The 22,610-nt window shown below is 43.5% G+C and overlaps 2 protein-coding genes across 5 annotated transcripts in view; both read left to right on the forward strand.

Moving 5' to 3' along the window:
- The first annotated feature begins 2,413 nt into the window (after positions 1-2,413).
- fam180a (family with sequence similarity 180 member A) lies at positions 2,414-6,158 on the forward strand. Its single transcript, XM_088406368.1, has 3 exons — positions 2,414-4,285; positions 5,388-5,473; positions 5,553-6,158. Exons 1-3 carry the CDS (start codon positions 4,216-4,218, stop codon positions 5,877-5,879), a joined length of 483 nt encoding a protein of 160 aa, XP_088262494.1. The 5' UTR covers positions 2,414-4,215; the 3' UTR covers positions 5,880-6,158.
- A 473-nt stretch (positions 6,159-6,631) lies between these two features.
- The window catches only part of sema3c (sema domain, immunoglobulin domain (Ig), short basic domain, secreted, (semaphorin) 3C), a 29,290-nt gene continuing 13,311 nt past the window's right edge, over positions 6,632-22,610 (forward strand). Inside the window, exons 1-3 of one of the 4 annotated variants that reach the window (XM_088406363.1) lie at positions 6,632-6,688; positions 6,784-6,861; positions 13,713-13,841. In XM_088406363.1, coding sequence (XP_088262489.1) covers positions 6,813-6,861; positions 13,713-13,841 — 178 coding nt within the window. In that variant the 5' untranslated portion in view covers positions 6,632-6,688; positions 6,784-6,812. Of the gene's footprint in view, positions 6,689-6,740; positions 6,862-12,197; positions 12,322-12,614; positions 12,888-13,712; positions 13,842-22,610 lie in introns of those variants that run through there. The other 3 variants (XM_088406362.1, XM_088406364.1, XM_088406365.1) reach the window with 3 other exon arrangements.

A 22,610-nucleotide genomic window follows, 5' to 3' on the forward strand; every position in this document is an offset into this window, starting at 1 on the left:
CAGCCACGTTCAGTTCAGGTACCCGAGTTCAAATCCACCTGGTTACGGCCTTCATGTGTGTAGTTTGCATGTTGTCCCCGATCCCGTTTGGCTTCTCTCCGGAATTCTTCCAAAATACTTCAGATTTTATAATCTGACTTTATTTTGTTTTTGATTGCGCGCCTGTTTGGTTTTCCCCTTTGCGAGCGCCTCGTTATTTACAACGCCGATTTCAAGTTGAGCTTCCCTCGGAGTTCCTGTAGCGGCTCACCTTCATTTCCTCGTTTGCCGTCGCTCCTCCGGGCATGCAGGCTAATTCGGTTTGGGTCCGTCGGGACCAAAAGATCATGTGCACTCTATTAACCTTTCCTGGGGCCTGTTACTGTACACTTAATGATTATGGCACAGCGAAGGCTGGCTTGTAGCATGCCTTTATCAACACCTTGCACGATAATGAATGTTTACGAAACAGAAGGACAAAGGGGGTGGATTTGAATGTTTTTCATGTAAGCAAGGCGAGCAATTTATCTATGCAGTCATGCGGGTAACAAGACATCAGAAACGAATCTGGAGGAGACGGTGGCTGATTTCGAGTGAATTTCACTCTACCTTTTTTGTCTAATTAGCATATTAGCGCAAAGCAAACTGGCATTACGCTGTCACCTCGACGGCTTCTTATTAGCAAACTTTTCCGCCGAGTTTGTGCCCTCGTGAGTGTTTTTCTGCTATATTGTGATACGTTTTTGGGTTTATTTGCACAGGTGGTGACCCAAAAATGTTCCTTGCAGAAAAATAGTTTATGGTTGTTGTTGTTTTTTTTTTAGTTCAGATTGTTTTCAACAATGGGGGGAAAAAAAATCAAGCGATTATGCACCACAGAATGTGTTGGCCTGAAATCTGGTCATCTGCGTTTCTTAATAAAAATGCGCCATCTGGATAATTGGCATTAAATGATGACTTTGCTGCTCCCCACCTGTAGTACAAGAAAAAACAGGTGTAAAGTTTGTCCAAGTTGGCAGTTATCGATTTCACGTGATGAAAATGTTTTTTCTTCCCGCGCTCTAACAAGCCATACGGCCACAGGTGGCTTGTTTGTCTTCATTAAAAACGGAATACTGCGCCTTTTATTCATACGGGGAGTCATATCTCCGCAGGTGCACCGCAGGGACAATTATTCAGGCTAAATGCCCGCTACAGGTGACAGTTGGGTCCATTCTACGGAACCATGGAAGCAATGAATACCAATAGCAGACCAGCATTGTAGTGACGTGTTGCATGGAGGTGGTTAGGCAACAGAACAGAAAATAAGTGCAATTACCTAAAACCCAACCTCCTAGAGTCATGACAGTTTTTTTTTTGTCAAAGTGGGGAAAATCCCGGAAAGAGGGGACGAAAAACTCAGTATTCCACATCGTAACATGAAAAAAAACGTAAGACGGACGCTGTAACCCGGGGGTCCACTGCAACTTATAAATGCAGATCATATTTGCAGTCTTTCTCTAATTGGGTCTTGGCCAGGAAATGCAAGATAGAAGTTTTTTTAATTCTCGAATTAAAAACATTTATTTTGTAAATTCAACCTCAGCAATACTTTTTCACTTGTATGTGACGGATGAAACTGTCTTCTATAGTTGTCGCGCAGGCAATTATAAACGAGACCCGACGTCTGCCATGAGTCATGTAAAGCATGATGATGCCATCAAGTGGGCATGATCGCTAATTGCATTCTTGCTCGCCTTGAAAAATTTGTGCACGCGCCACGCCACTGTCTCATTAATTCCGTTTTTCCGCCCCCTTTGATTCCAGACTCACTGACTCGGGAGAATCGTGGGCTTATGTCATTTAATGGGCTGTCAAGGCCTCATCACCTGTAGCGGCCACTCGCTAATGATGAGTCGGTCGGAGGTCTAGTTTGATATCAACGCCCTTCAGAGAAACGTCACTCCGCCCGCTGAGATTTTTGGCTTTTAATTGCGCACGACGGTCTGCTTCTGCTAATTACGTTGTCGCCGATGTGTAACCAGCGCAAATAAAATGCTAGGCTGATTGGCTATGATAATGGCGATTCGGTCCGGGGAAGAATCGTAGAAATATATTGGGATAAAAATAAGCACTTCAGTCATAGTTGTCATATTCCCTTTAAAAAAAAAAAAAAATGAACAGAATGATGCTCGGCTGCTTTGCCAAAAAAATGGATTGAAGGTGGGATGATGATTGGATCGGAGGTTTCACGGGCTAACAAGCCAGCGTTTGGAAGAACGCTCGAATCCGTCTGCTTGCGAGCGATGCCTTTGTCTGGAAGCGTAGAGTTTTAATTACAGAGCTGACGTGACGAGTCAACGGGGAGGTGGCGACAGATGCCATCGAACGAGACACTTGCCTTGATTGGGGGGGGGGGGGGGGGTCTGAACAGCGTTGCATATTTAGACGAACTTTGTTTTCTGCGTCACAACGAATGAAACGATCATGAACTGTAGAGAAATGCTCAATATCTTTGGAGCAATTTGCAAGGCGTGAAGGTGTATTTTCTTCAGCTCATCCAGAAGCTTGATTGCGCATTAATAATAACTGTGCTTTTGTCCAAAACATACGTTTTTGCAAATAATTTAGCAGTATTGCTTTATATTCCAATTCATTTGCTCTTAATTTGAAAAGTAACGTGTGCTATTATTGTCCCAGCATTGAATACCTGCAAATCTCACATAGGCCTTCAAGTTATTTCATAGGAATCTTTAATAATTTAGCAGTATTGCTTTATATTCCAATTCATTTGCTCTTAATTTGAAAAGTAACGTGCTATTATTGTCCCAGCATTTAATACCTGCAAATCTCACATTCACGTTCCTTCATAAGAATCTTTTTCCTGCCACCTGCTGGAATAGACATGAATAAATGCTGGACATCATTGACTCCGCACTGCCCCCCTGTGGTCATGTGCATAAACGTGACCATGCGTAACCAGAAATTGTGCGAAACGTGCTCACAATTATTACACCCGCGATGCCACATGAGGGCATTTGTGATGATCGTAGAACCATAAACACCATCTCAGATCTGGCGAGGATGCGAGTACGCAGCCTCTCGACCTTTCCTCGTAATGTCATGTTCGAGTGGCTTCGCCTTGTTTTGCCACTCGTAATCTCAGTCTTTGTGTCTCCCAAAGCATCTGGAAAAAAAAAAAATTCATATCTGCGTGTATTGCGGGGAACGGAACAGTGTGTCACGCACACAAATGTGTGTACACACAAAACAAGCGGCGCAGATCTGATTTCTTGGACTTTTAAAAGGCAGATAATATTCCGCCGACGTTCTTGTGGGAAATTAAAAAGAGGTGCCGGTAAACAACAAGGCGGCAGATATCAACGTTTAACCCCCAGATAAGAGCGTCTCGCAGGCTTCGCTCTTGCTGGAATCACCAATGAGCGGCTCGGAAAAAAAAATTCTGAAATGACAGGAGGGAAAACGCGTCTGAGGCTCAGCTCCGTGACATTTATTAAATCAAACTATAAGCCGATGACTTGAAACTAGTTATAAAAACAGAATCATTTAAGACAAACATAAGTGCTCTTTGTATTCCCTAAACGGGACTATTTGGTGACTAAATAATCAAGCTCTTTGATGACGTGGGTGTATTTGCGAAATTTCAAAATTACATTTTTCATTCATTCAATGCCAGGGACGTATTTTCACGTTTTTTTTCATCAAATCCCAGATACTTAAGTATTAAAAGGACATTAAATTCCAGATAAAGGGATAGTGTGTAAGCCGTTTTTCATTACGGACAGCAGGAAGTGCTGCAGGTGCTCCATTTACCATTGTCCGTAGCAAAAACAAACATGGCCGCCTCCATAGAAGTGCCACCCCATGTAATATAATTTCATGATTACTAGACCTATGAGTATTTTTAAAACATACTGTTGGTCTTTAAGAACATGATCTTTGCAAGTTTCATTGAATTTCTTCCTTTTCAATGAGAATTTTACACACTGTCCCTTTAAGTATTAAATCGATACATTGAGATTTTTCCTTTTTTCTTTTTTTAATTAATAACCCAAATTATTTGACGGACCCCACTCAATCAGACTGTCAGACTTTGAGCTCCAAAGAGGGACGTCCGGTCCGGTCCGATCCGGTCCAGGCGTCTTATTGCTTCCAGATGTCAATGTGATCCGGCGCGTCGCGACACGAGACGGCGGGCGAGCATACGGTGGAGAACGCCTGAGCTGACGCTTCCTTATGGCCTCCGAGGTGCTCCTGGCACTTTTGCTCTTGTGCAGCTTGGCGGACGCTCGACATCCTCGCTCAGGTAAATCCGCCTCGGAATTTTATACCCATCTCAAAAAAAAAGGCTACAAATCTTAATTTCGCTCGCAAAGTCTGCGTTTTGTTGTTGCTGGCTTTCGCCGCTGAGGAATTTCTTGCATAGCTTCTGTCCTGTCACGTGACCTTAAAACAACTTGACACGTTTGATTGCTGCCAAATAGGGACAAAACCGTGCAAAAATTTTGATAGGATCAAATATATAGCTTTTTGGAACTAATTTAATATATCCTTTAAAGAGGCAATGTGTAAAATTTAGACCGTTTTTTATTAAAACGGAAGAAATTAACAGGATGTTTTAAATATAATCGTATAGTATAATGACATGGGTGGCACTCGTCCGAAGGCTGCCATGTTTGTTATAATTACGGACAAATGCAGCACCTCCTGCTATCCGTAATGAAAAACTGTCTCAATCTTACACATTGTCCCTTGAACAGTTCATGAATTTGTGCTTTGTTTGGCTTGATCTTTGTGTTTTGGCGCCCCCTCTGGCCACTGTTGAGATTACATTTTGTAGTGAGAAAGGACAGTGCAGCTTCCGTTGAGCACAATTACAGTCGGTGACACCTTGTGCTAGCTAATGCTAGCTAATATTAGTTCTTCTCTTTAGCATTATATAGCGCTGCCTTGTATACGTTTAGCTCGTTAGCATTTTCGTTTATGCTAGGTATTTCCCTTTGGATGTTAGCATATGCAAAGGTTCTTCATTGAGAAGTACTTATTTGCATTGACGTTTTGTACTGAAATAAATTGCGTTGTAATTCCGTTATGATTGAATCTACGTAATTTACATCTTGCCTCGATTTGTGATGTGCCAACAAAGTCGAGCGACTTAACAAGATGCCTCCCCTCCCTTTCATCCTCCATTTTGTTTTGCCCCCGGCCAGCTCACGCTAGCGTTTTTCCGCGGAAATTAGAGTAGCTTTGTTGCTCCGCCGGGATTACAAGTTTCCCACGCGGGCACGAACGCATCGGGCTACGCTAAGCATGAACGCGGTATTGCTTTTCTAGGAAGTAATCGAATAATCAATTCCCATTGTTTTTTTTCTTCAATATCACTGTTGGTTCTTGTCCTGCTGTCCCAGCTTTGTACCCGGCGGCATTGCATCTAAAACGCGGTGCACCCTGGCAGCCGGATCCCTTCTTCCAGGATGTGGAGCTCCTTTTTGAAGTTAGCATGCAGCTAATCACACTTTTTTTTTCTAACCCTAAATAAACAAAAGTTCAGTTCGATTGTGTCTCGGATTCAGATCCTGTTGTCCGGAATGGAAATCCGAGGCCAAGAACCGCTGGCCATCCCCGACCCGGAGCTGGCGTCCATGCGGGGCGCTCGCTCCCTGGAGCTCATCTGCGACGTGGTCCTCCCCAAAAGTCTCCCCGAGGTCCTGCGTCTGTCCGCTCAGTTGGACGCAATCCGCCGCCCTCTGAGCGCGCCCGACTTCGAGAGGACCGTGCTGACACTGGTGTACGCCGCCCAGACCGCCGTAGCGTCGGCGGACAGGGCGGAAAGACGGCGGGCCTGGGCCGGATCCCTCGTCCGCCTTTTCCGGGCCATCCGGAAGGACCTGGAATTATAGAGTCACTGCAGTGGATGTTCGAAAGCAATTTGAAAGTGCGTCAAGTATATTGTAATACGCAGTGTCATAAAGTTCAGCAAATATTCCCCCTTGTTCGCATCATCTTTTCTTCATTAGGTTATTGATGCCCGCAGCAGTTTGCCGCAGACTCGACAAAGAATGATTGGTGCGGAAATGAAAAGAGACGACAGGAATTTCCTGCCGATACTTGTCAAGGTTTATTATGAATATTAGAGGAATATTCTTGATGAGTGGTAATAGAAGAAGAACACTTCATTCTTGACGTCAAGGAAACGTCTAAATATTTCAAGCGCATCGGTTTATGTGGAGTCTTCGTAGCGTTATATGACCTTGTAGAGTGGATTATTAAACATTAAAGTCAACAATCACACCGTTTTGACTGAAAATCTCGAATTTCTGCGTTTGTCTCATCCTGTGGACAATACACATCTATATAATACCGTGGAGACAGCACCCCCATGCGGCTACTCATTTAACTGGGATATTAAAATTCAAAACTAGCATAATACTCGCTTTTGTCAAAGACGGGGTTAAGACGGGAGTTTGTTTTTTTACAATTTCCCTAACAATGCCCTTTAGGCTCGTACATATTGTATTCAAGTATAAATAATGTAATTTAAAACGATCGATCATTTTCTTAGACTAAGAATGAAAGTATTGTAACGACACTTTTTTTTTGCCTTACAGTACCTTTGGTATCCACAGGGTGGCAGCATTTCCCTTGACTCAATGACGCATGTAATCACACTAAATCAAGAGTGAGTCATTTGTCGAGCCGAACATCGCAGGTGAGAATCATATTTACACTTTTGCGAGACTTTAAAGGAAGTTAAGGTCAAAATTTATGCTGCATTTAATGTGGTTGTGTTTTTGTGAATAACAGGAACATCTCAATTTGACTTGCAAGCTGCGATGAGCACAAGCTGGTTTGTGCAGGCAGGTGTCTCTAATCAACTGGCCGGTAAGCTCAATTTGCGTTTTTGTTGTTGTTTATAAAACACTTAAACAGACGAAAAAAACATCTTGAAAATAGTTTAGGCTTAATATTAGATATTCCTCTCAATATGATATCAAGCAAAGTAACAGCTATATTTCTTCAATGTCACATTTGTGTTTACGTATGGTTAGTGCTTGGAAAAAAAAAAAAAAAACTTCCGGTCTTTGGTGCTTGGCTTTGCTTCACGTCAGGAAAATTGTTGTTTCAACCTCCCGCTAAACTTCCCTATAATTGACGCCCGATAAGATCTACCGTCATTACTTTTGACAGCGGGCGCCATCGCATACTGATCCAGAGGAGATACCAGAAAAATACACATTCTATCGCCGCCACGCTGATCCCCCCCCCCAGGATGGGAGTTTGTTTCTTCACAAATCTTCCACGGGTGTTTCCTTGTCAGTCAGAGGCCTCATTTAAAGGTCAGGGTTCACCTTGCATGTCATCCATTCCACATGTCAATCAGCGGTGGAAATTACGCTCAGTGGGCTCCTTCAGGCCAAACAGAGGTGTCTCCTTGGCGGGTGGAGCTCCACCAAAGTTCTGGTGGGACTAAGAAAGGCGTAACGTACACACGGCGCTGGCAAAGCGCCAGAACGTCATCCGTCCTGGATAACGTAAACGTCCGACAGTTAGCAAAGCGTCTTTTAAACACGAGTCGCCAGCTAAATGGGGCGACGGACGGGCAGGTGGGCGACGCTAAAATAAACCTCGAAGACGGACCGTCTGAGCTGAAGCGGCGGCGGCGGCGACCCCCCAGAGTGTGGGCGGGGGCCTCGCCACCAATTCAGACCTTCTACCAGACTGAGCTTGCGATCCAATGAAGCGTGACGAATGAGTGACTTTCGCCGAGGTTCAAAGGTCAAGTCGTATCCCTTCCCGACTTTGGCATTAGATACAGATGCGTGAAGTCGGTTCCCATGTGTCTCCAATGGGGGGTAACTAGCAACCCCCCCAGCAGAGACTTCTCCTGGAACCGCTCAGTCCCTGAACCCCCAAACTCCCCACCACAAATTAGTCCATCCCCGAGGTTCATTTGTCAGATTTCTTCCAGAACGGCTTGTGAGCTCCATCCCAGAAGTTCACTCACCTAGAAACCTTCTGCGATACATCTACCAGGCACATTCCACAAATCATCCATCCCTGAGGTTCCCCAGCCAGGTTCCCTTGTCTAAAGCATCCCCCTTCACTCCGGAGCAGAAAGTTTCAAAATCACAAGCTCCAGATCCTTCCTCAAATTTGCCCCAAAGAACTTTGTCCCTGAGGTTCATCTGTGAAACATCCCCCAGACTCCAACACCACTGACGATTCCTCAACCTCAGAACCCGCAGTTCACTGCTGTAATTAGGAACACTCACCAGGTTGCTTTCTGTTTCTCGCAAAGCCCTCTGAGATCTTAAAGACTTCCTCTAATTTGTCCACAAAGTTCACTCGGCCGGTTCTGTAAAATCCCCCGCGGACGCCCTTTAGAAATTGACCTGCCTCGGAGGTCCACCTGCCAGGATCCATTTGGTGAAAGGTTCTCACCTTCTTCAAGGGGCAAGGTTTTGCTAATTGTCTCAACTTCAAATTCCGCTGGGTCTCTGAAGTCAAATCCCGCTTCGGATCGGAACGACTACTTCGTTTGTTCGGAAAAAAACGTGTTCGGCCATTTTGGCGAGCAGATATCACGTCGCACTTTTCCTTTATCTCCATCCCGTTCATCTCAGATCCTATCCCAGCCTCGATTAATCAGCTATTTTGCCATCTCTCAATTAACTTGATTACTTGACCCGCCTGAAGACCTCGAAACCATTACGTCGGGATTACTAGGGGTTCGGATCAATAATGAATGCCCGAGCTAAGTAATTGAGCGGGCGGTGTAATTAACTCAACGAGGTGGTCTCCGCCCCTCTCATCCTCCAGGAATGAATAGAGCTAATTAGATTAGGGGGAAGGCTGCTGTCTGCTCAGGTGTTCCCGTCGGAATTGCCGTTAAATATTCCGGGGGGGACAGCTTTTGTCAGGAGTCCAAAAAGTCCAGCCAATAAAATTAGAGGTACAAAGGAAAACAATTAAATATATCATAAACTGCATTTTTTTTGCTGGTCCGTCATTCGTCAGGCGCTGGTCTGTTTCTGACTGCATTCATACGAATTATTTTTTCTGTTTTTGTACTTACACTTAAAGTTAACGCCATTTCTGTGGTTCTGCATTTAAACTGCAATTGAAACACAACTTAGTAATATAAGTGTAACACGAAAACAAAGCCAGCTCAGGGGTTTAACCCCAAGATATAATTCACCATCATGTTTAATACAGAGGATGAGAATGCAATTAACAATCACGTCCACTAGATGGCCTTATCGTGCTTTCCATAACTCAAATGGTGGATTCTCATTCATCACTGCCTGCCCTACAACTACAGAATACGGTTTTATCAACATTTGTCTAAATTTTATCCGTCACATACACTACAAGTGAAACAAAACATTGCTGAGATTGAATTTACGAAAAAAAAATGTCTTTATTCAGGGAATTAAAAGCAAAACTTCTATCTTGCATTTCCCGGCCTAGAGCCAATCAGAGAAAAATATGCAAATTGGTAACTTGAAACGCATCCCAAAATGCACTTATCAACGGACGGAGAGTCCGTAAATGCTGACCATGGACCACCTCTGAAAAACAGTCAATTTATCTCAACGCAACCCACCCAAGTTAAATTTCACTCACAATTACCGTCCGCTAGAATAAATGATGACTCAGCACGGCTATTCCATTAATCAAATCCCTCTAAAATCAGACGTCGGAATTTAATATACATGATGCGGGATGATTAAATTCTCTTGACGTGAAGCGGGCCAGCGATGCGGGAATGCAAATGAAATGTAAATGTGGCGCACGCACAAAACAAACCGTCAAATGTGTCTCGGTTATTCCGCTAACACAATCAGTCGTGGTTTGACGGAATGCCAAATGAAAGCCGCGTGGGCCTGGCACCGAATTTACCTTCTGCAAAGCCCGACGAGAAATTCCATAAGCATCCGTCAAAGCACGCGGAAAGATCCCACCTGCGAGCTCAAAATTACAGTCTAGTTTTTTTTTTTTTTAGCTCCGATGTGGGGATTGAAGCATCAATCTTGCACATCTGCAAAGCCACTCTAGGTTGACTCCATCAACATCTGTTCCGTCATAAAAAATAAAGCAACCGATAGTCTGTTTTCGATTACTCGGCCAGTTTTGCCGTCTCCGCGGATGCATCAAAGCGATGTCTTTAGTGAGTAGTTTAAAACAAAGATAACTGTTTTATTGTCACTATGCAAAAAAAAATAATAATTCTGAATACAACGCTTAGATTTGATTGGAGTTCCACCTGCATCAACCTTGAGCCCACTTCATTTTTGATCAAGTTCTCGCTTTGTGTTTTTTTTTTTTTTTTGCACAAGACGTGTGGCGCATTCAAATGCTGTTAGATATTTGAAACTTAGCCGATAAAAGTCCACAAAGTTAATTACTGTGAACATAATTACTCATAATATCATATTATTGTTTCATGAAAAATGTCCCTGGGACAAACCTGGAAAAATATCACAGAAGGAATTCGATTTATATGAGACAAAATAATACTTCATATCAAGGCGAACTGACAAACAAGCCTCAATGTGTCATCTTGGACCTAAAAGGTCTTCACGCCTCCAACGCCGCGGCGTTGTGATAGGAATTGCTTCTGTGGCCACGTTTCTTTTGTTGACTCGGCGGGTCGCTGCTGTCTCCGTTCAAAAGCGAGAGCAACGCGGCGCCCGTCTTTTGTTTCGCCGTGAAAACAGCTGGGAAAAGGCTTGATATGAACATTCCACATCGATGAGGAATGTCAGCCGGCGGAACCCAAACGACGAGCGGAACGGAGGATGGGATTGCTCCAAAACCTTCATAAAATTCACACCCAATCAGTCCCTTTGTGAAGTTCCTCAAGAGAAAACCGGATGATCTCACTGATGTCGTTCAGGTCCACCCGCAATGCCAAATCTGTTACGAGATAACCGGAGCAAATTCAGGCGATTCCTGCACCGCAGCCAAGAATTTTGACGTAATATCAGAGGCGTAACGCCACCAACTGCGACCAGTGTGAAGTTTGTCACGCCTCTAATGCAGCAATTTACAAAGAATGCAGCGTAAAAGTGGCCCGGGAAAGTTTTCCCTAAGTGATAATCGAGAAAATTGAATTCCTTCTGTGAAATCGGATTATAACAACGTACGTTTTTTTTTCACCTTACGACGCGGACCGCCAGGTTTTTTTGTCCCCTTTTTACACCATTTTTTTCACCTTACATTTTTTCAACAACTTCTCATCCATGGCGGTCACCGCTTTTGTCCCTACAATGCTGGTCTGCTATTGGTCGGGGTCGCCGTTTCAAAATGGCCGCATGTTCAAGATTTGTTTACGTGTGAGTGCTGCATTTTTTTAGTGCTTAATTTCGACTTGAATTCGTTAGTCCCAAAATTGCTAGTGATGTCAAAGACAGAAGTAAGAAGATAATTAGGATGGAAACAAAGCTGGAGATAATCAAAAATACGAAGAAGGCTAGGCTAGGCTAGCTAGATAAATAAAATGTCATTTTTCCTTTATATATTATTTATTTTTGATGTTATTTAATTGTACACATGTATATTATATATAAGTAGCACTTGTTATCAATTTTTATGTGTATATATATATATATATATATATATATATATATATATGTATTTATACACACAATTTTTATATAATTTATTTAATGTATTTATATATTTATTTATATAATTTTATATACACAATTTTCATGTATATATTATATATAGTGTATTTACACACACACACATATATATATATATATATATATATATATATGTAATTTTGATGTTTTTACCTGGGGTTTTTACATAATTTATTTAATGTATTTATGTTTATTTATATAATTGTATATCCGCAATTTTCATGTATATATTATATATACTGTATTTATATATATATATATATATATATATATATATATATATAATATAATTTTAGTGTTTTTATCGGGGTTTTACACGCATTTCGGATTGCTCATGACCGTAAAATTTGGAAATCTGCTTGTGTGGTATCGCTGCTTGGTATCGGAGAAAAAAGTGGTATTGAACACCTCTAATCATGTGACATAATAAGCACGCTCGCTGTCTTGTTCATGAATCGGGGGGGTGGGGGGGGGGGGGTGAAGAAGAGGAGCGAGGGGGTTTGGCGTAACAGGACACCCGCCCCTCGCTGCCTCTTCCCGCTCTCCTCCCTCTCCTCGCCGCTCAGTCAACTGCGCTCGCCAGCCGGAACAGCTCTCACCTCGGAGCGCCGCCGCCGGCTGAAATAGTTTGAAAAAAAAATATCCGTTGTCTCCCTTCATCGGATTAGGAGTGGGGGGAGCCTTGTGAGAGGTGAGTGTGCTCCATTGAGTTTTTTTTTTCCAGATTGCTGATCAAGTGGGCGGCATCTTCAGGTGTACGGTCCCGTTGTCAAGTCTCACGCATTTCTGCATCTGATCAACTTGGGTTGAACTTCCGCGAGCTTATCAGCAGACGGGAATGTTCCGAATACTCGGGATATTGGACATCTGCTGTCAGCGTAGCTGGGTGTGGTGTACCGACACGCGGGATATATTGAGCAACGCTTTTAAAACTCTATCGTCCACTCAGCTATTTTTATGAGCAGACGGAGACTCGGGATATCTTCTCGGGAAGTTTTTCGAGTGCTCTGCAACGCTTGCGAAACCTTCTGGGTTTTGCTGGATTTTGTCACGTCGGTTGCAGATCGGCGCCGGTCCGGGTCAGGTTCAAGGGCCTTCTGGTCGTCGTGTCGTTGAGATGACTTAAGCAGCTGTGGGAATTTTGAGGGCCAGTGGTTCTCCGTGAGGGTTGAGCAGATGTTCAAAATCCCCGGAACGTCATCGCCTTTGGACAACTGGGGGCGAGGATCGGATCGGCAAGCGTTTTCGGAGGCCGGGGTGCGACTAGCAGCATTTAAGTGTTTCTTTTTGTTGTTTTTGTCAATTTCGCACTCCGACCTCATCCAAGTCTTCTCGCTTGGTCCTCCACCCGGTGGAGCTGATTTAGTTTATCCTTTATTTGTGCTTTGTCTGGCTTGATTGTTGTTTTTTTGGCGCCCCCTCTGGCCACTTTTGATATTACATTTTGTAGTGAGGAAGGACGATGCGGCTTCTCAAGCATTGAGAAAAAGGTTCGGGACCCCTTCCTTACTGACAGTTGAATTGAAGATTTTATCGATGGAGGTGTGTCTGTCCCGAAATCTTTTTTTTTTTTTCCCCTGGGTGCGCAAAGTGCACTAAAAGTTTCATTGCTTTGTTAAAGCGCGGTGATCATCAATGTTTCAGCGCGCATGCATAAGCCATGAGAGCAGAGATCCACCTGCTTGTAAAAACATTTTTTTCGGGCCCGTAAGAGGCTTTGAGTTTGCTTGAGCCCCAACAGCGCCGCGGTCCTCTACCTGCCGCTCATTAAAAATTAAATTCCGGACTGACGAGGAGGATTTACATCATCTATTTTTCAGGGAGGAGCTTGCGCATCGATACGGAATGGAAGACACGTTTTTTTTCTTATTCTTAGGTCAATCACCTTTGACGCTATGGTTTTTAAGACCTCCTGGCCACAAGGGGGCACTTGACTTGAGATGCCGAGTAATGATGCTAAAGCTGTTGAAATAAAAGATGATAATAGTGGTAATTATTCGTGGAAAAATACCTTGAATGACCACGTGATTTTTTTATTTTTGTCTTTGCGGTTCTGACTCTCCTGTTCATCTCATTTTTCAGGCGCTGCCGTCCCGTCCGGGTCAGTCGCGGGCCGGTCAGCCATGCCGCCCCTCCTCTTCCTCCTCCTCCTCCTCGAGGGCGGCGGCGGCCTTCCTCAGCCTCTTCCTCGAGTCTTCCTCTCATTTGACGGTAAGCGCATCAAAGATGAATGCATTTGCCTTTTAATGAGACGGCGTGGCCGCACGTGTTTACTGGCGCGACGGTAGCGGCCCGCGGCGCAGCGCCTTCATTAGTCGGGTACACAGCTCCCGGATTCATTAGCGGCAAAAGTACACAGCCGGCAGCTTCAACGCAAACAGCCCCTTGTTTATTTTTCTGCCGTTATCTGTTTAATATCACCAAATCGCGAGCGGGGAAAGTCCAGTTGCGCCAGAGTACGCACCGCTGAGGTTTGAACCTCGGCAACTCGTTAAATTTTCATCGCTCGCCGCGCTTTTGTTTTATTTAATTTCCCAAGATGTCGAATTGCTGTGTGAATATTTCAATGGAGGGCGTTTGGAGGTCAGGTGAAGTCATAAAGGGGCATTTTTGAAAAGGAAAGTTGTTTTTCAAATCTTTTGTTCCTTTTTATGATGCTTTTTATAATAATACGATGGAATAAAATATGTTTTGCTATTCATAATATTTTGGTTTGTACTTAAGAGACTATCTTGATTTTTTTTAAATAATATTTAGAATTAATTGTTAAACATTTCTGTATTTTATACTTATTTTAGAATTATTTATAGTTAATATACTTAAAATGTATACTATAATTTTGTTATGAACATAATCTAATTGTTATATATATATATATATATATATATATATATATATATATATATATATATATATATATGGCTACTACCTTCCATCCATCAAGATGTTATAGCGCCACCTATTGAAGTTTTTTTTTTTATTTTTAATAAAAATGTGTCGGCCCTTTAAGGTGAGCCCATACATAACTCTCTAAGGCACAGGTGTCAAACTCAAGGCCCGTGGGCCATATCCGGCCCCCCACATTTTATGTGGCCCGCGAAATGCTAGTTTGCCTTCTAAGTTTCTGGCTAAAATTTGCTAGTTGTCTGCCACTGAAAATGATTTGTTCCCAATCTTTGTTACGAACAATTTTTAGCGGCCTCTGATTTCAAAACAGTGACAGAACTGTGACAGGAACTATAAAAACAATGTTTTTTTTGTTTTGTTTTTTTCGTTTTCAGCAATGAGTTGAACACCCTTGAACATAATGACACAATTAAAAATAAAGCCTGCCAGCTATCCATGTTGAGAACAGTGTCGGTTTGCGACTCGTTTGGTTTTCCTGCCTTTAAAGTTGGCGTTCGCATGTAACGCGAGCAAGCTCGCGGCCTGCTTCTGTTTAGTGTGAGACGGTAGCGCTTTTGTTTAATTACATCAGCATGTGCGGCGCCGGCGCGAAACAAAGCACGAATGCAAACGTTTGCTATCATCGACCGATGCTAATCGCAAATCGCGCTTCTGCCGATATCAACGGATATCAATTTCCGCACGCGCTAAAGCTAAATCGTCGCTTGGCCTCTGTCGCGATCCCTCGCTCGATTATTTAGCTTCGCCGCGTTTATTGCTCGGCTTTAATCGCGGCTTGGCAGCGCCGCCACGGGAAGCTTGAGTAAGCACAAAGAGGCGATAGAAGGAATGTCGGAGGCAGCAACTTCTCAGCTGGGGGGGTGCCATTCCCGCTCCGAGGGTCCCGTCGTCAACGGAGCCGCCTCAGGGCGGTATCGGGTGTCGCCCGGGAGGATATTTCGAAGCGGCGGAACGCCTCATTTATTGATTATTTTCCTTGACTGAGTTCCAGACTGTAATAACCAACAGCCACGCGGGGAATTTGAGGACTGAACTTTGCTGGCCACCCGGCAGGGGCCCTCAAAATTCCAGAAGAACGCAAGCTCATGAGTTAGCCCATAGCTAGCATCGGCGCTATAAAAAGAATGTGAGGGATTGCTGTCACATGTAAGGCCTTATTTGCCAGAAATTCCAAAAAGAACATACACAGACCCTTATTATCGACTGGTAATGTCTAGGGACCCTTTTACCCGGCGAAGGAAGAATACAGGAGATTGTTGTCACTTAAAAGCAAAGCCAAGAAATACTGTGTGAAGATTACAGGGGATTGTTGTCATGTGTAGCAGACTACTTGCCAGAAATTCCTGTTAGATATCAAAAAGAACATACACAGACGCTTATTATCGACTAGTAATGTCTAGGGACCCGTTTACCAGACAAAGGAAGAATACAGGAGATTGTTGTCACTTAAAAGCACACCAAGAAATACTGTCTGAAGATTACAGGGGATTTTTGTCATGTGTAGCACATTACTTGCCAGAAATTCCTGTTAGATATCAAAAAGAACATACACAGACGCTTATTATCGACTAGTAATGTCTAGGGACCCGTTTACCTGACAAAGGAAGAATACAGGAGATTGTTGTCACTTAAAAGCAAAGCCAAGAAATACTGTGTGAAGATTACAGGGGGTTGTTGTCATGTGTAGCACACTACTTGCCAGAAATTCCTGTTAGATATCAAAAAGAACATACACAGACGCTTATTATCGACTAGTAATGTCTAGGACCCGTTTACCTGACAAAGGAAGAATACAGGAGATTGTTGTCACTTAAAAGCAAAGCCAAGAAATACTGTCTGAAGATTACAGGGGATTTTTGTCATGTGTAGCACATTACTTGCCAGAAATTCCTGTTAGATATCAAAAAGAACATACACAGACGCTTATTATCGACTAGTAATGTCTAGGGACCCGTTTACCTGACAAAGGAAGAATACAGGAGATTGTTGTCACTTAAAAGCAAAGCCAAGAAATACTGTGTGAAGATTACAGGGGGTTGTTGTCATGTGTAGCACACTACTTGCCAGAAATTCCTGTTAGATATCAAAAAGAACATACACAGACGCTTATTATCGACTAGTAATGTCTAGGACCCGTTTACCTGACAAAGGAAGAATACAGGAGATTGTTGTCACTTAAAAGCAAAGCCAAGAAATACTGTCTGAAGATTACAGGGGATTTTTGTCATGTGTAGCACATTACTTGCCAGAAATTCCTGTTAGATATCAAAAAGAACATACACAGACGCTTATTATCGACTAGTAATGTCTAGGGACCCGTTTACCTGACAAAGGAAGAATACAGGAGATTGTTGTCACTTAAAAGCAAAGCCAAGAAATACTGTGTGAAGATTACAGGGGGTTGTTGTCATGTGTAGCACACTACTTGCCAGAAATTCCTGTTAGATATCAAAAAGAACATACACAGACGCTTATTATCGACTAGTAATGTCTAGGACCCGTTTACCTGACAAAGGAAGAATACAGGAGATTGTTGTCACTTAAAAGCAAAGCCAAGAAATACTGTCTGAAGATTACAGGGGATTTTTGTCATGTGTAGCACATTACTTGCCAGAAATTCCTTTTAGATATCAAAAAGAACATACACAGACGCTTATTATCGACTAGTAATGTCTAGGACCCGTTTACCCGGCGAAGGAAGAATACAGGAGATTGTTGTCACTTAAAAGCAAAGCCAAGAAATACTGTCTGAAGATTACAGGAGATTGTTGTCATGTGTAGCACACTACTTGCCAGAAATTCCTGCCAGAAATGCGTACATAAAATAGCTTCAACTTCCTGTGCCTGCTAGAAATGTTTCACCCAGAAATTTCTGCAGACGTTTTGGCTGTGTGTTGTTATATGTAGGACAAAGCCGTACAGGAAATGAGTTCCAACAAGCCCCACCTTCCACTATTTCCAGCCAATCAGCACCATTCATTTCCTTGTGTAATGGATTCATTAGAGCGATGGTGGAAGTTGACATTGGGAGGGAATTTCAGGTGTTTGTTTTGAATTCAGCCGGCCCGGCGGCACGTGTTTACGACTCAGATCGTTTCATCTCTCGAGTGATCTCACTGTGAGCTGCTCCCCGAAAACGAGGAATGTTTATTTAAAAATACTGGGCAGACACGCGGACTGATTAATTACACGGTTAGCCTCCGTCGTCTTTGAAAATTGGGGCACGTCTCGCTGGACCCATTTATTATCTTTAATTCTTAAATAATATTTCTCAGTTCACCAATATAGTTCTCATTTAACCCTTGTGGCATTATGTTACAAATTTTGGAACTTTATTCGATTTTTTTTTTATGATATCATAAAAGAATCAATGGGGAAAAACATTAGGGAGCTGAAATTTTCAGCAGATGATTAAAACGGGTCAAATTTAAAAATGCAACAATTCTGACATTTCTATGTCTTGTACAAAAATCATCATTGTCCAAATTTTGGACCATATAAAACCATTGTAATTACAATTTTTCAGATGCTTTTTAATGGTATTTATGACATTGATTTTCCTGCGATTTTTGCAACATTCCGTCGAGCGGCAGGCTAACTGTCAGCGTGTTGACGCACCTCAGGACAGTAGGTGGCGATGTCTTAAAGTGTCATCATCACCTCACAGACTACAGAGAAAGACCATATCATTTTTCACTTTTTTTGTGGGTGTTCATAAATTTCTGTATGAATAGAACCGATGCCACCGAACAATCTGAGCGGTAGAAGAAAAAAAAATCATAACTTTAATTACTACGCCTTCACAAAATGAGAAAAAAAATGCAAAGCCGTGTCTTCAAATTCGGATCCAATAAGAGGCAGGAAGGAGTGTCCCCGCCCCCTCGGTGATGACTTAAAAAGGACGAGCAGATGAGCGACGATCCGGTTACAGAGACGTTAGACTGGCGCACGGAGGTCGCGGGAGGTCGGCAGAAGTTCAAAGGTTGAGAGGCCGGCGCTGACAGGGCCCCGACCTTGGACGTCTACGTCTCCAAATGGTCAACGTCAACAAGCTGCGTCTGATTGGCCGTTATGTGCTGGGTTATGTCTCATTTTTATGCGGCCGGATTTTTTTCTTTTAATTTCGGAAGGACAAAGCGGGAGGCAAATGACTTGAAATTGCTCATAATGGAGACGGAACAAATTACGCTCATTCGTTTTCACTCCGCCCTCCCGTCTGTATCGATGTCTTTCCTTCATAAAATAGTTATGACTTGACTTTACCACTGGAGTGCATTCAAAGCGCAAGAAAAAGTCATTTCCTCAAAGCCAAATTGAAGCGCCACGCGGCGGCCATCCTTTCGCTTGGGATTTTTCATTTCCCTCTTGTGGCTTGTAAATATATCCGCTTGGAAGAGACACTCCAAAGGGGGCGGGCCGGGGCCGGCGAGGGGGAGGCGACCGGCGGCCCGGCTGCTAATTGGGGTACGTGGGGAATACTGACTCGCCGCTTTGCTGGTTTCGCCTTTCGGAACGCGGAATCTTCCATGTGAAAAAACGTATACAAAATAACCGCATGGAGCTGGTCGCAGAGGATAAAGAATATATACCCGTTCAGGATTTAAATGTTAAAAGTTGTGGTCGTTTTTGGAGTCATTTTGGAGTCTGCATCTGTTTATTGACAGTTGGTGATGAATGAAGACCTTTTGACATGTCCACCGTCCCGGGAATGCCGTTTATGTCCGAGGCCCACGTCAAACTTCCTGGGTGGTCCCCTTAGCGTGCGTCCCGTGGTGCGACATGCCAAAAGTTAACTGTAAAGGAAATCTTGAGTTGTAGTCTGTCAGGATGAAAATGTTTTTTTTTTTTAATGTAGTAAATAGTTGTCCAAGTCACAAGTTCATTTCAAAATCACCATTTTTGTGAGTAGTATTATGGGTTTTAAAAATATATCACTTTTTAGGCATACTAATACGCACTATTCCTAAGTTGCCCGTTTGCACGAAAAAATGCGACTATATTCTCAAAAATCCAAAATGAAACTCTTTTCATTTACTTCAACCTAGTTCCTTGAAAGCATAAGGTCACCTGAATGTGGCAAAGCACACATTCAGCTAGCGCCGGCATTCCTGTGTGGAGTTTGCATGTTCTCCCCGAGCCTGCGTCGGTTCCCTGCGGGGACACCCGCTTCCTCCCACACTCCAATTGGACAAACTAAATTGTCCTTGGGTGTGATTGGCTGACAACAAGTTCAGGGTGTCCGAAGTCAGCTGGGATAGGCACCAGCAAGCCTGCGACCTCTGCTCTAGAAAATGGATGGACAAAAGTACTCATCTGACTTCAACGCACTGCTGCAAGATGTTGCCGAATTCTACTTTTGTCTCAATAACTTCATAACTGACTTCAACATATCGTGGACATAAAGGTGCCACAATATGAATTTCCTCTGGTCTTGGAGCGTTCCAAATCTCCCAGTAACAAACTTGTTCTTTTATGGACTTCAAAGTGGCTTGTTTACCAAGCGCGGACATTCCTGGCCGTTTGATCACTCAAACATGTTTGGAATCCTCCCGTTAAGTCGGAACAGATTTGGGGAAAGAGTTCTCGCTGCGTCCCTGCAATAAAAGCTGCACGCCTTCCTGCTGCGGCCCGCACGGGCGCCGATTTGGACTCGACCGCACGCCGCTCTCGTGCTGCTTTTAAGAAACCTTGTTCTTCGTAACGCTTGCCATTTTGAGAGTCATTTTGAAACTTTGCCATAATAGCAATATGCTAACGAAACGCAGTATGATGTGCAGACAGAAATCCGCCGTTCAGTTTGGAATGACCGCGATGATTTGGCGTGGGGGGGGGGGCAACAAAAGAGCTTTTATGCCACTCGGGGGTGAACTTGTCCTTTCCGCTCACCCCGCTGCGTCCGCCGCAGCATCGGATCCTCTCGGATTTTATTATCGCGGCATTTCACTCGGGGGTCAAAGTCCCACCTGCCCGCATGCATAATAGAAAAGCCGCCAACTGTCAGATTCTGCATGGCCTACTTCCTCTTCATTTCTGCCCCCCCCCCCCCCCCCCCCTCCAGTCTTTGCACGATATCCCCTCCTGCGAACGCAACACGTGGGCCCCTGCACGGCAAGCAAAACAACAACAACAGAAAAACTTGTTGTCCGGCCGGTGAATGTGGGAAACGTACGGCCGACGGAATGTCGGCGTGGTGCTGGATGACAGCGGAACCGTCGTGTTTGGCCGGTGTCCAGGGAGCCACGGGCAATTTCCACCCCGCCTACGGGACCATACGCACCCCCTTGCGGAATGTTTTGATGGGAACTAAAGCTGAAAAGTCCAATAATTAGAAGCCAGTAAAAATGGTGCAAATGGGAAGCTCTCTTCTTCAGTCTTGAAGTTTGTTTTTTTTTTCTCATTTTTCAGGGGGGAGGGGCATTTAAATTAAAAAAAAAAAAATTAGTACTACAGTGGTGTCAAACTCAAGGCCCGGGGGCCAAATCCGGCCCCACACATCATTTTATGTGGCCCTCGAAATGCTCATTTGATTTCCTGAAAATTCTGTTATTACTTTAATCTTCTTACTCATCCAGGTTATTGTAGTGTTAAAAGATTGAATTTTTTGTTGGTTGTTCAAAGGTTTTTTTTGTTTGTTTTTTAAGTCCAAATCTAATTTTTAAACGCTTTTACAAGAGAAAAGTATGTTTCCTCAGTAAAAAAGTCAAATTCATAGGAGGGATTTTTGATGAAAAAGTCATAAACGTGGTCTCGAAAGCACCATTCGTCGAAATGAAAGTACTTCAACGCACTTCAACATAGTTCATCATAGCTGCCAAATGTTGGCAAAGCTCTACTTTTGTCTAAATTTCCTAACTCTCTTCTATAGTTGTCTGAGTACCATTTTTTTCACTCATTTTTTTTTATTCAAATGCCATAAGCATTTTTGAGTATAACATCTTTAGCGTATAGCATAAATTTAATAAGTAAACTTTGAGCTTTTGTTAGATTGCTCATTAAATAGAAACCACATTTCAGAAGAAGAATTCGGAAGTTCTGGGTTTATTTCATGATTCCAACGGTCCAAGGGCTGGTCTTTGTGGACACCCCTTTAAATTGATTGACTTTTTGGGTCCGTTTTGGGCTTGAAAAATGATTGCTTTCACCGGCATTCCTTTTGGGGCCCGCGGTTGGTGGCCGCTGCGGGATTTATGACATGCGGCTGGAGCGTGGTGTTCGCATGGCCGCCCGCAGGCAAAACGGCGCGGAGGAGGCCCCGCGGAGCGCGTCGGAGATGAAACGGTGACTTGGCGCGATGCTCCCTCCTGCGTGTTTTCAATTAAGCCGGGCTTGCTCGCACCCTGGCACGGCCGGGCCGCTTTCACGGAAAGATCGTATTCGCCTCGTCTGTTTGAAGTTAATGTGCCGTTTTACTGGTGCAATTCAAAGGAAAGGGTTTTTACAAATCCACTGCAGTGCTTGTTCCTGCCTGCAGAGGTCACTAGCTGTTACAAAAGCTTCCATTTCCCAAGAAATTGGCCCACAAAAGCTTTGGAGAAACTAGCCTTTTGAGAAACTACGCATGCATGAGGAGAACGGAGAAGGACTGCACAAGGTCAATTCTACCGCGCTCTGAAGCAGCCCCCCGAACCCTCTCTTTTTATTTTTATTTGATTTTAGAAGCCCCTATTTACATAAAGATCACAGCAAAAAAGCCAGCAATTATTAGCGCACAGCTTTCCTTCATTGCAAGCAATTATATTGATTTATCATAGCAATTGTATCACCACTATTTTTACAATGATCCTGACGATTCAAAACATTAAAAACCGTCCAGCCTCGATTCGAATTTTATCTCCGGTGTTAAACGCAAGGAATTGTGGGAACGCATTGAAAAACACTTCAGGCTTCCACCGATGACAACTCGTCGTCGCAGCCACTTGAAAATAAAACAAAAACGGTGACTTTCGCCTTTGCAAAGTGCCGTTTGTTGCACATGAGAGCCCTCGCTATCCGGCGCTCTCAACGTTCCGATTGAAGAATCTATGAATATTCACCAGGCGGGCCACTGAAGAGCGCTTTATCTCTGGAGCCAAT

The sequence above is a fragment of the Hippichthys cyanospilos genome, chromosome 22 (assembly GCF_059441005.1).
Source record: "Hippichthys cyanospilos isolate Australia breed blue-spotted pipefish chromosome 22, RoL_Hcya_1.0, whole genome shotgun sequence".
Taxonomy (NCBI): domain Eukaryota; kingdom Metazoa; phylum Chordata; class Actinopteri; order Syngnathiformes; family Syngnathidae; genus Hippichthys; species Hippichthys cyanospilos.

What these genes read in the sequence shown, in the direction of transcription:
- fam180a (XM_088406368.1), top strand. Translation starts at nt 4,216, where the DNA reads ATGGCCTCCGAGGTGCTCCTGGCACTTTTGCTCTTGTGCAGCTTGGCG. An exon ending in CGCTCGACATCCTCGCTCAG is followed by an intron (nt 4,286 to 5,387) that starts GTAAATCCGCCT and finishes CTGCTGTCCCAG; the next exon opens with CTTTGTACCCGGCGGCATTG. An exon ending in ATGTGGAGCTCCTTTTTGAA is followed by an intron (nt 5,474 to 5,552) that starts GTTAGCATGCAG and finishes TCTCGGATTCAG; the next exon opens with ATCCTGTTGTCCGGAATGGA.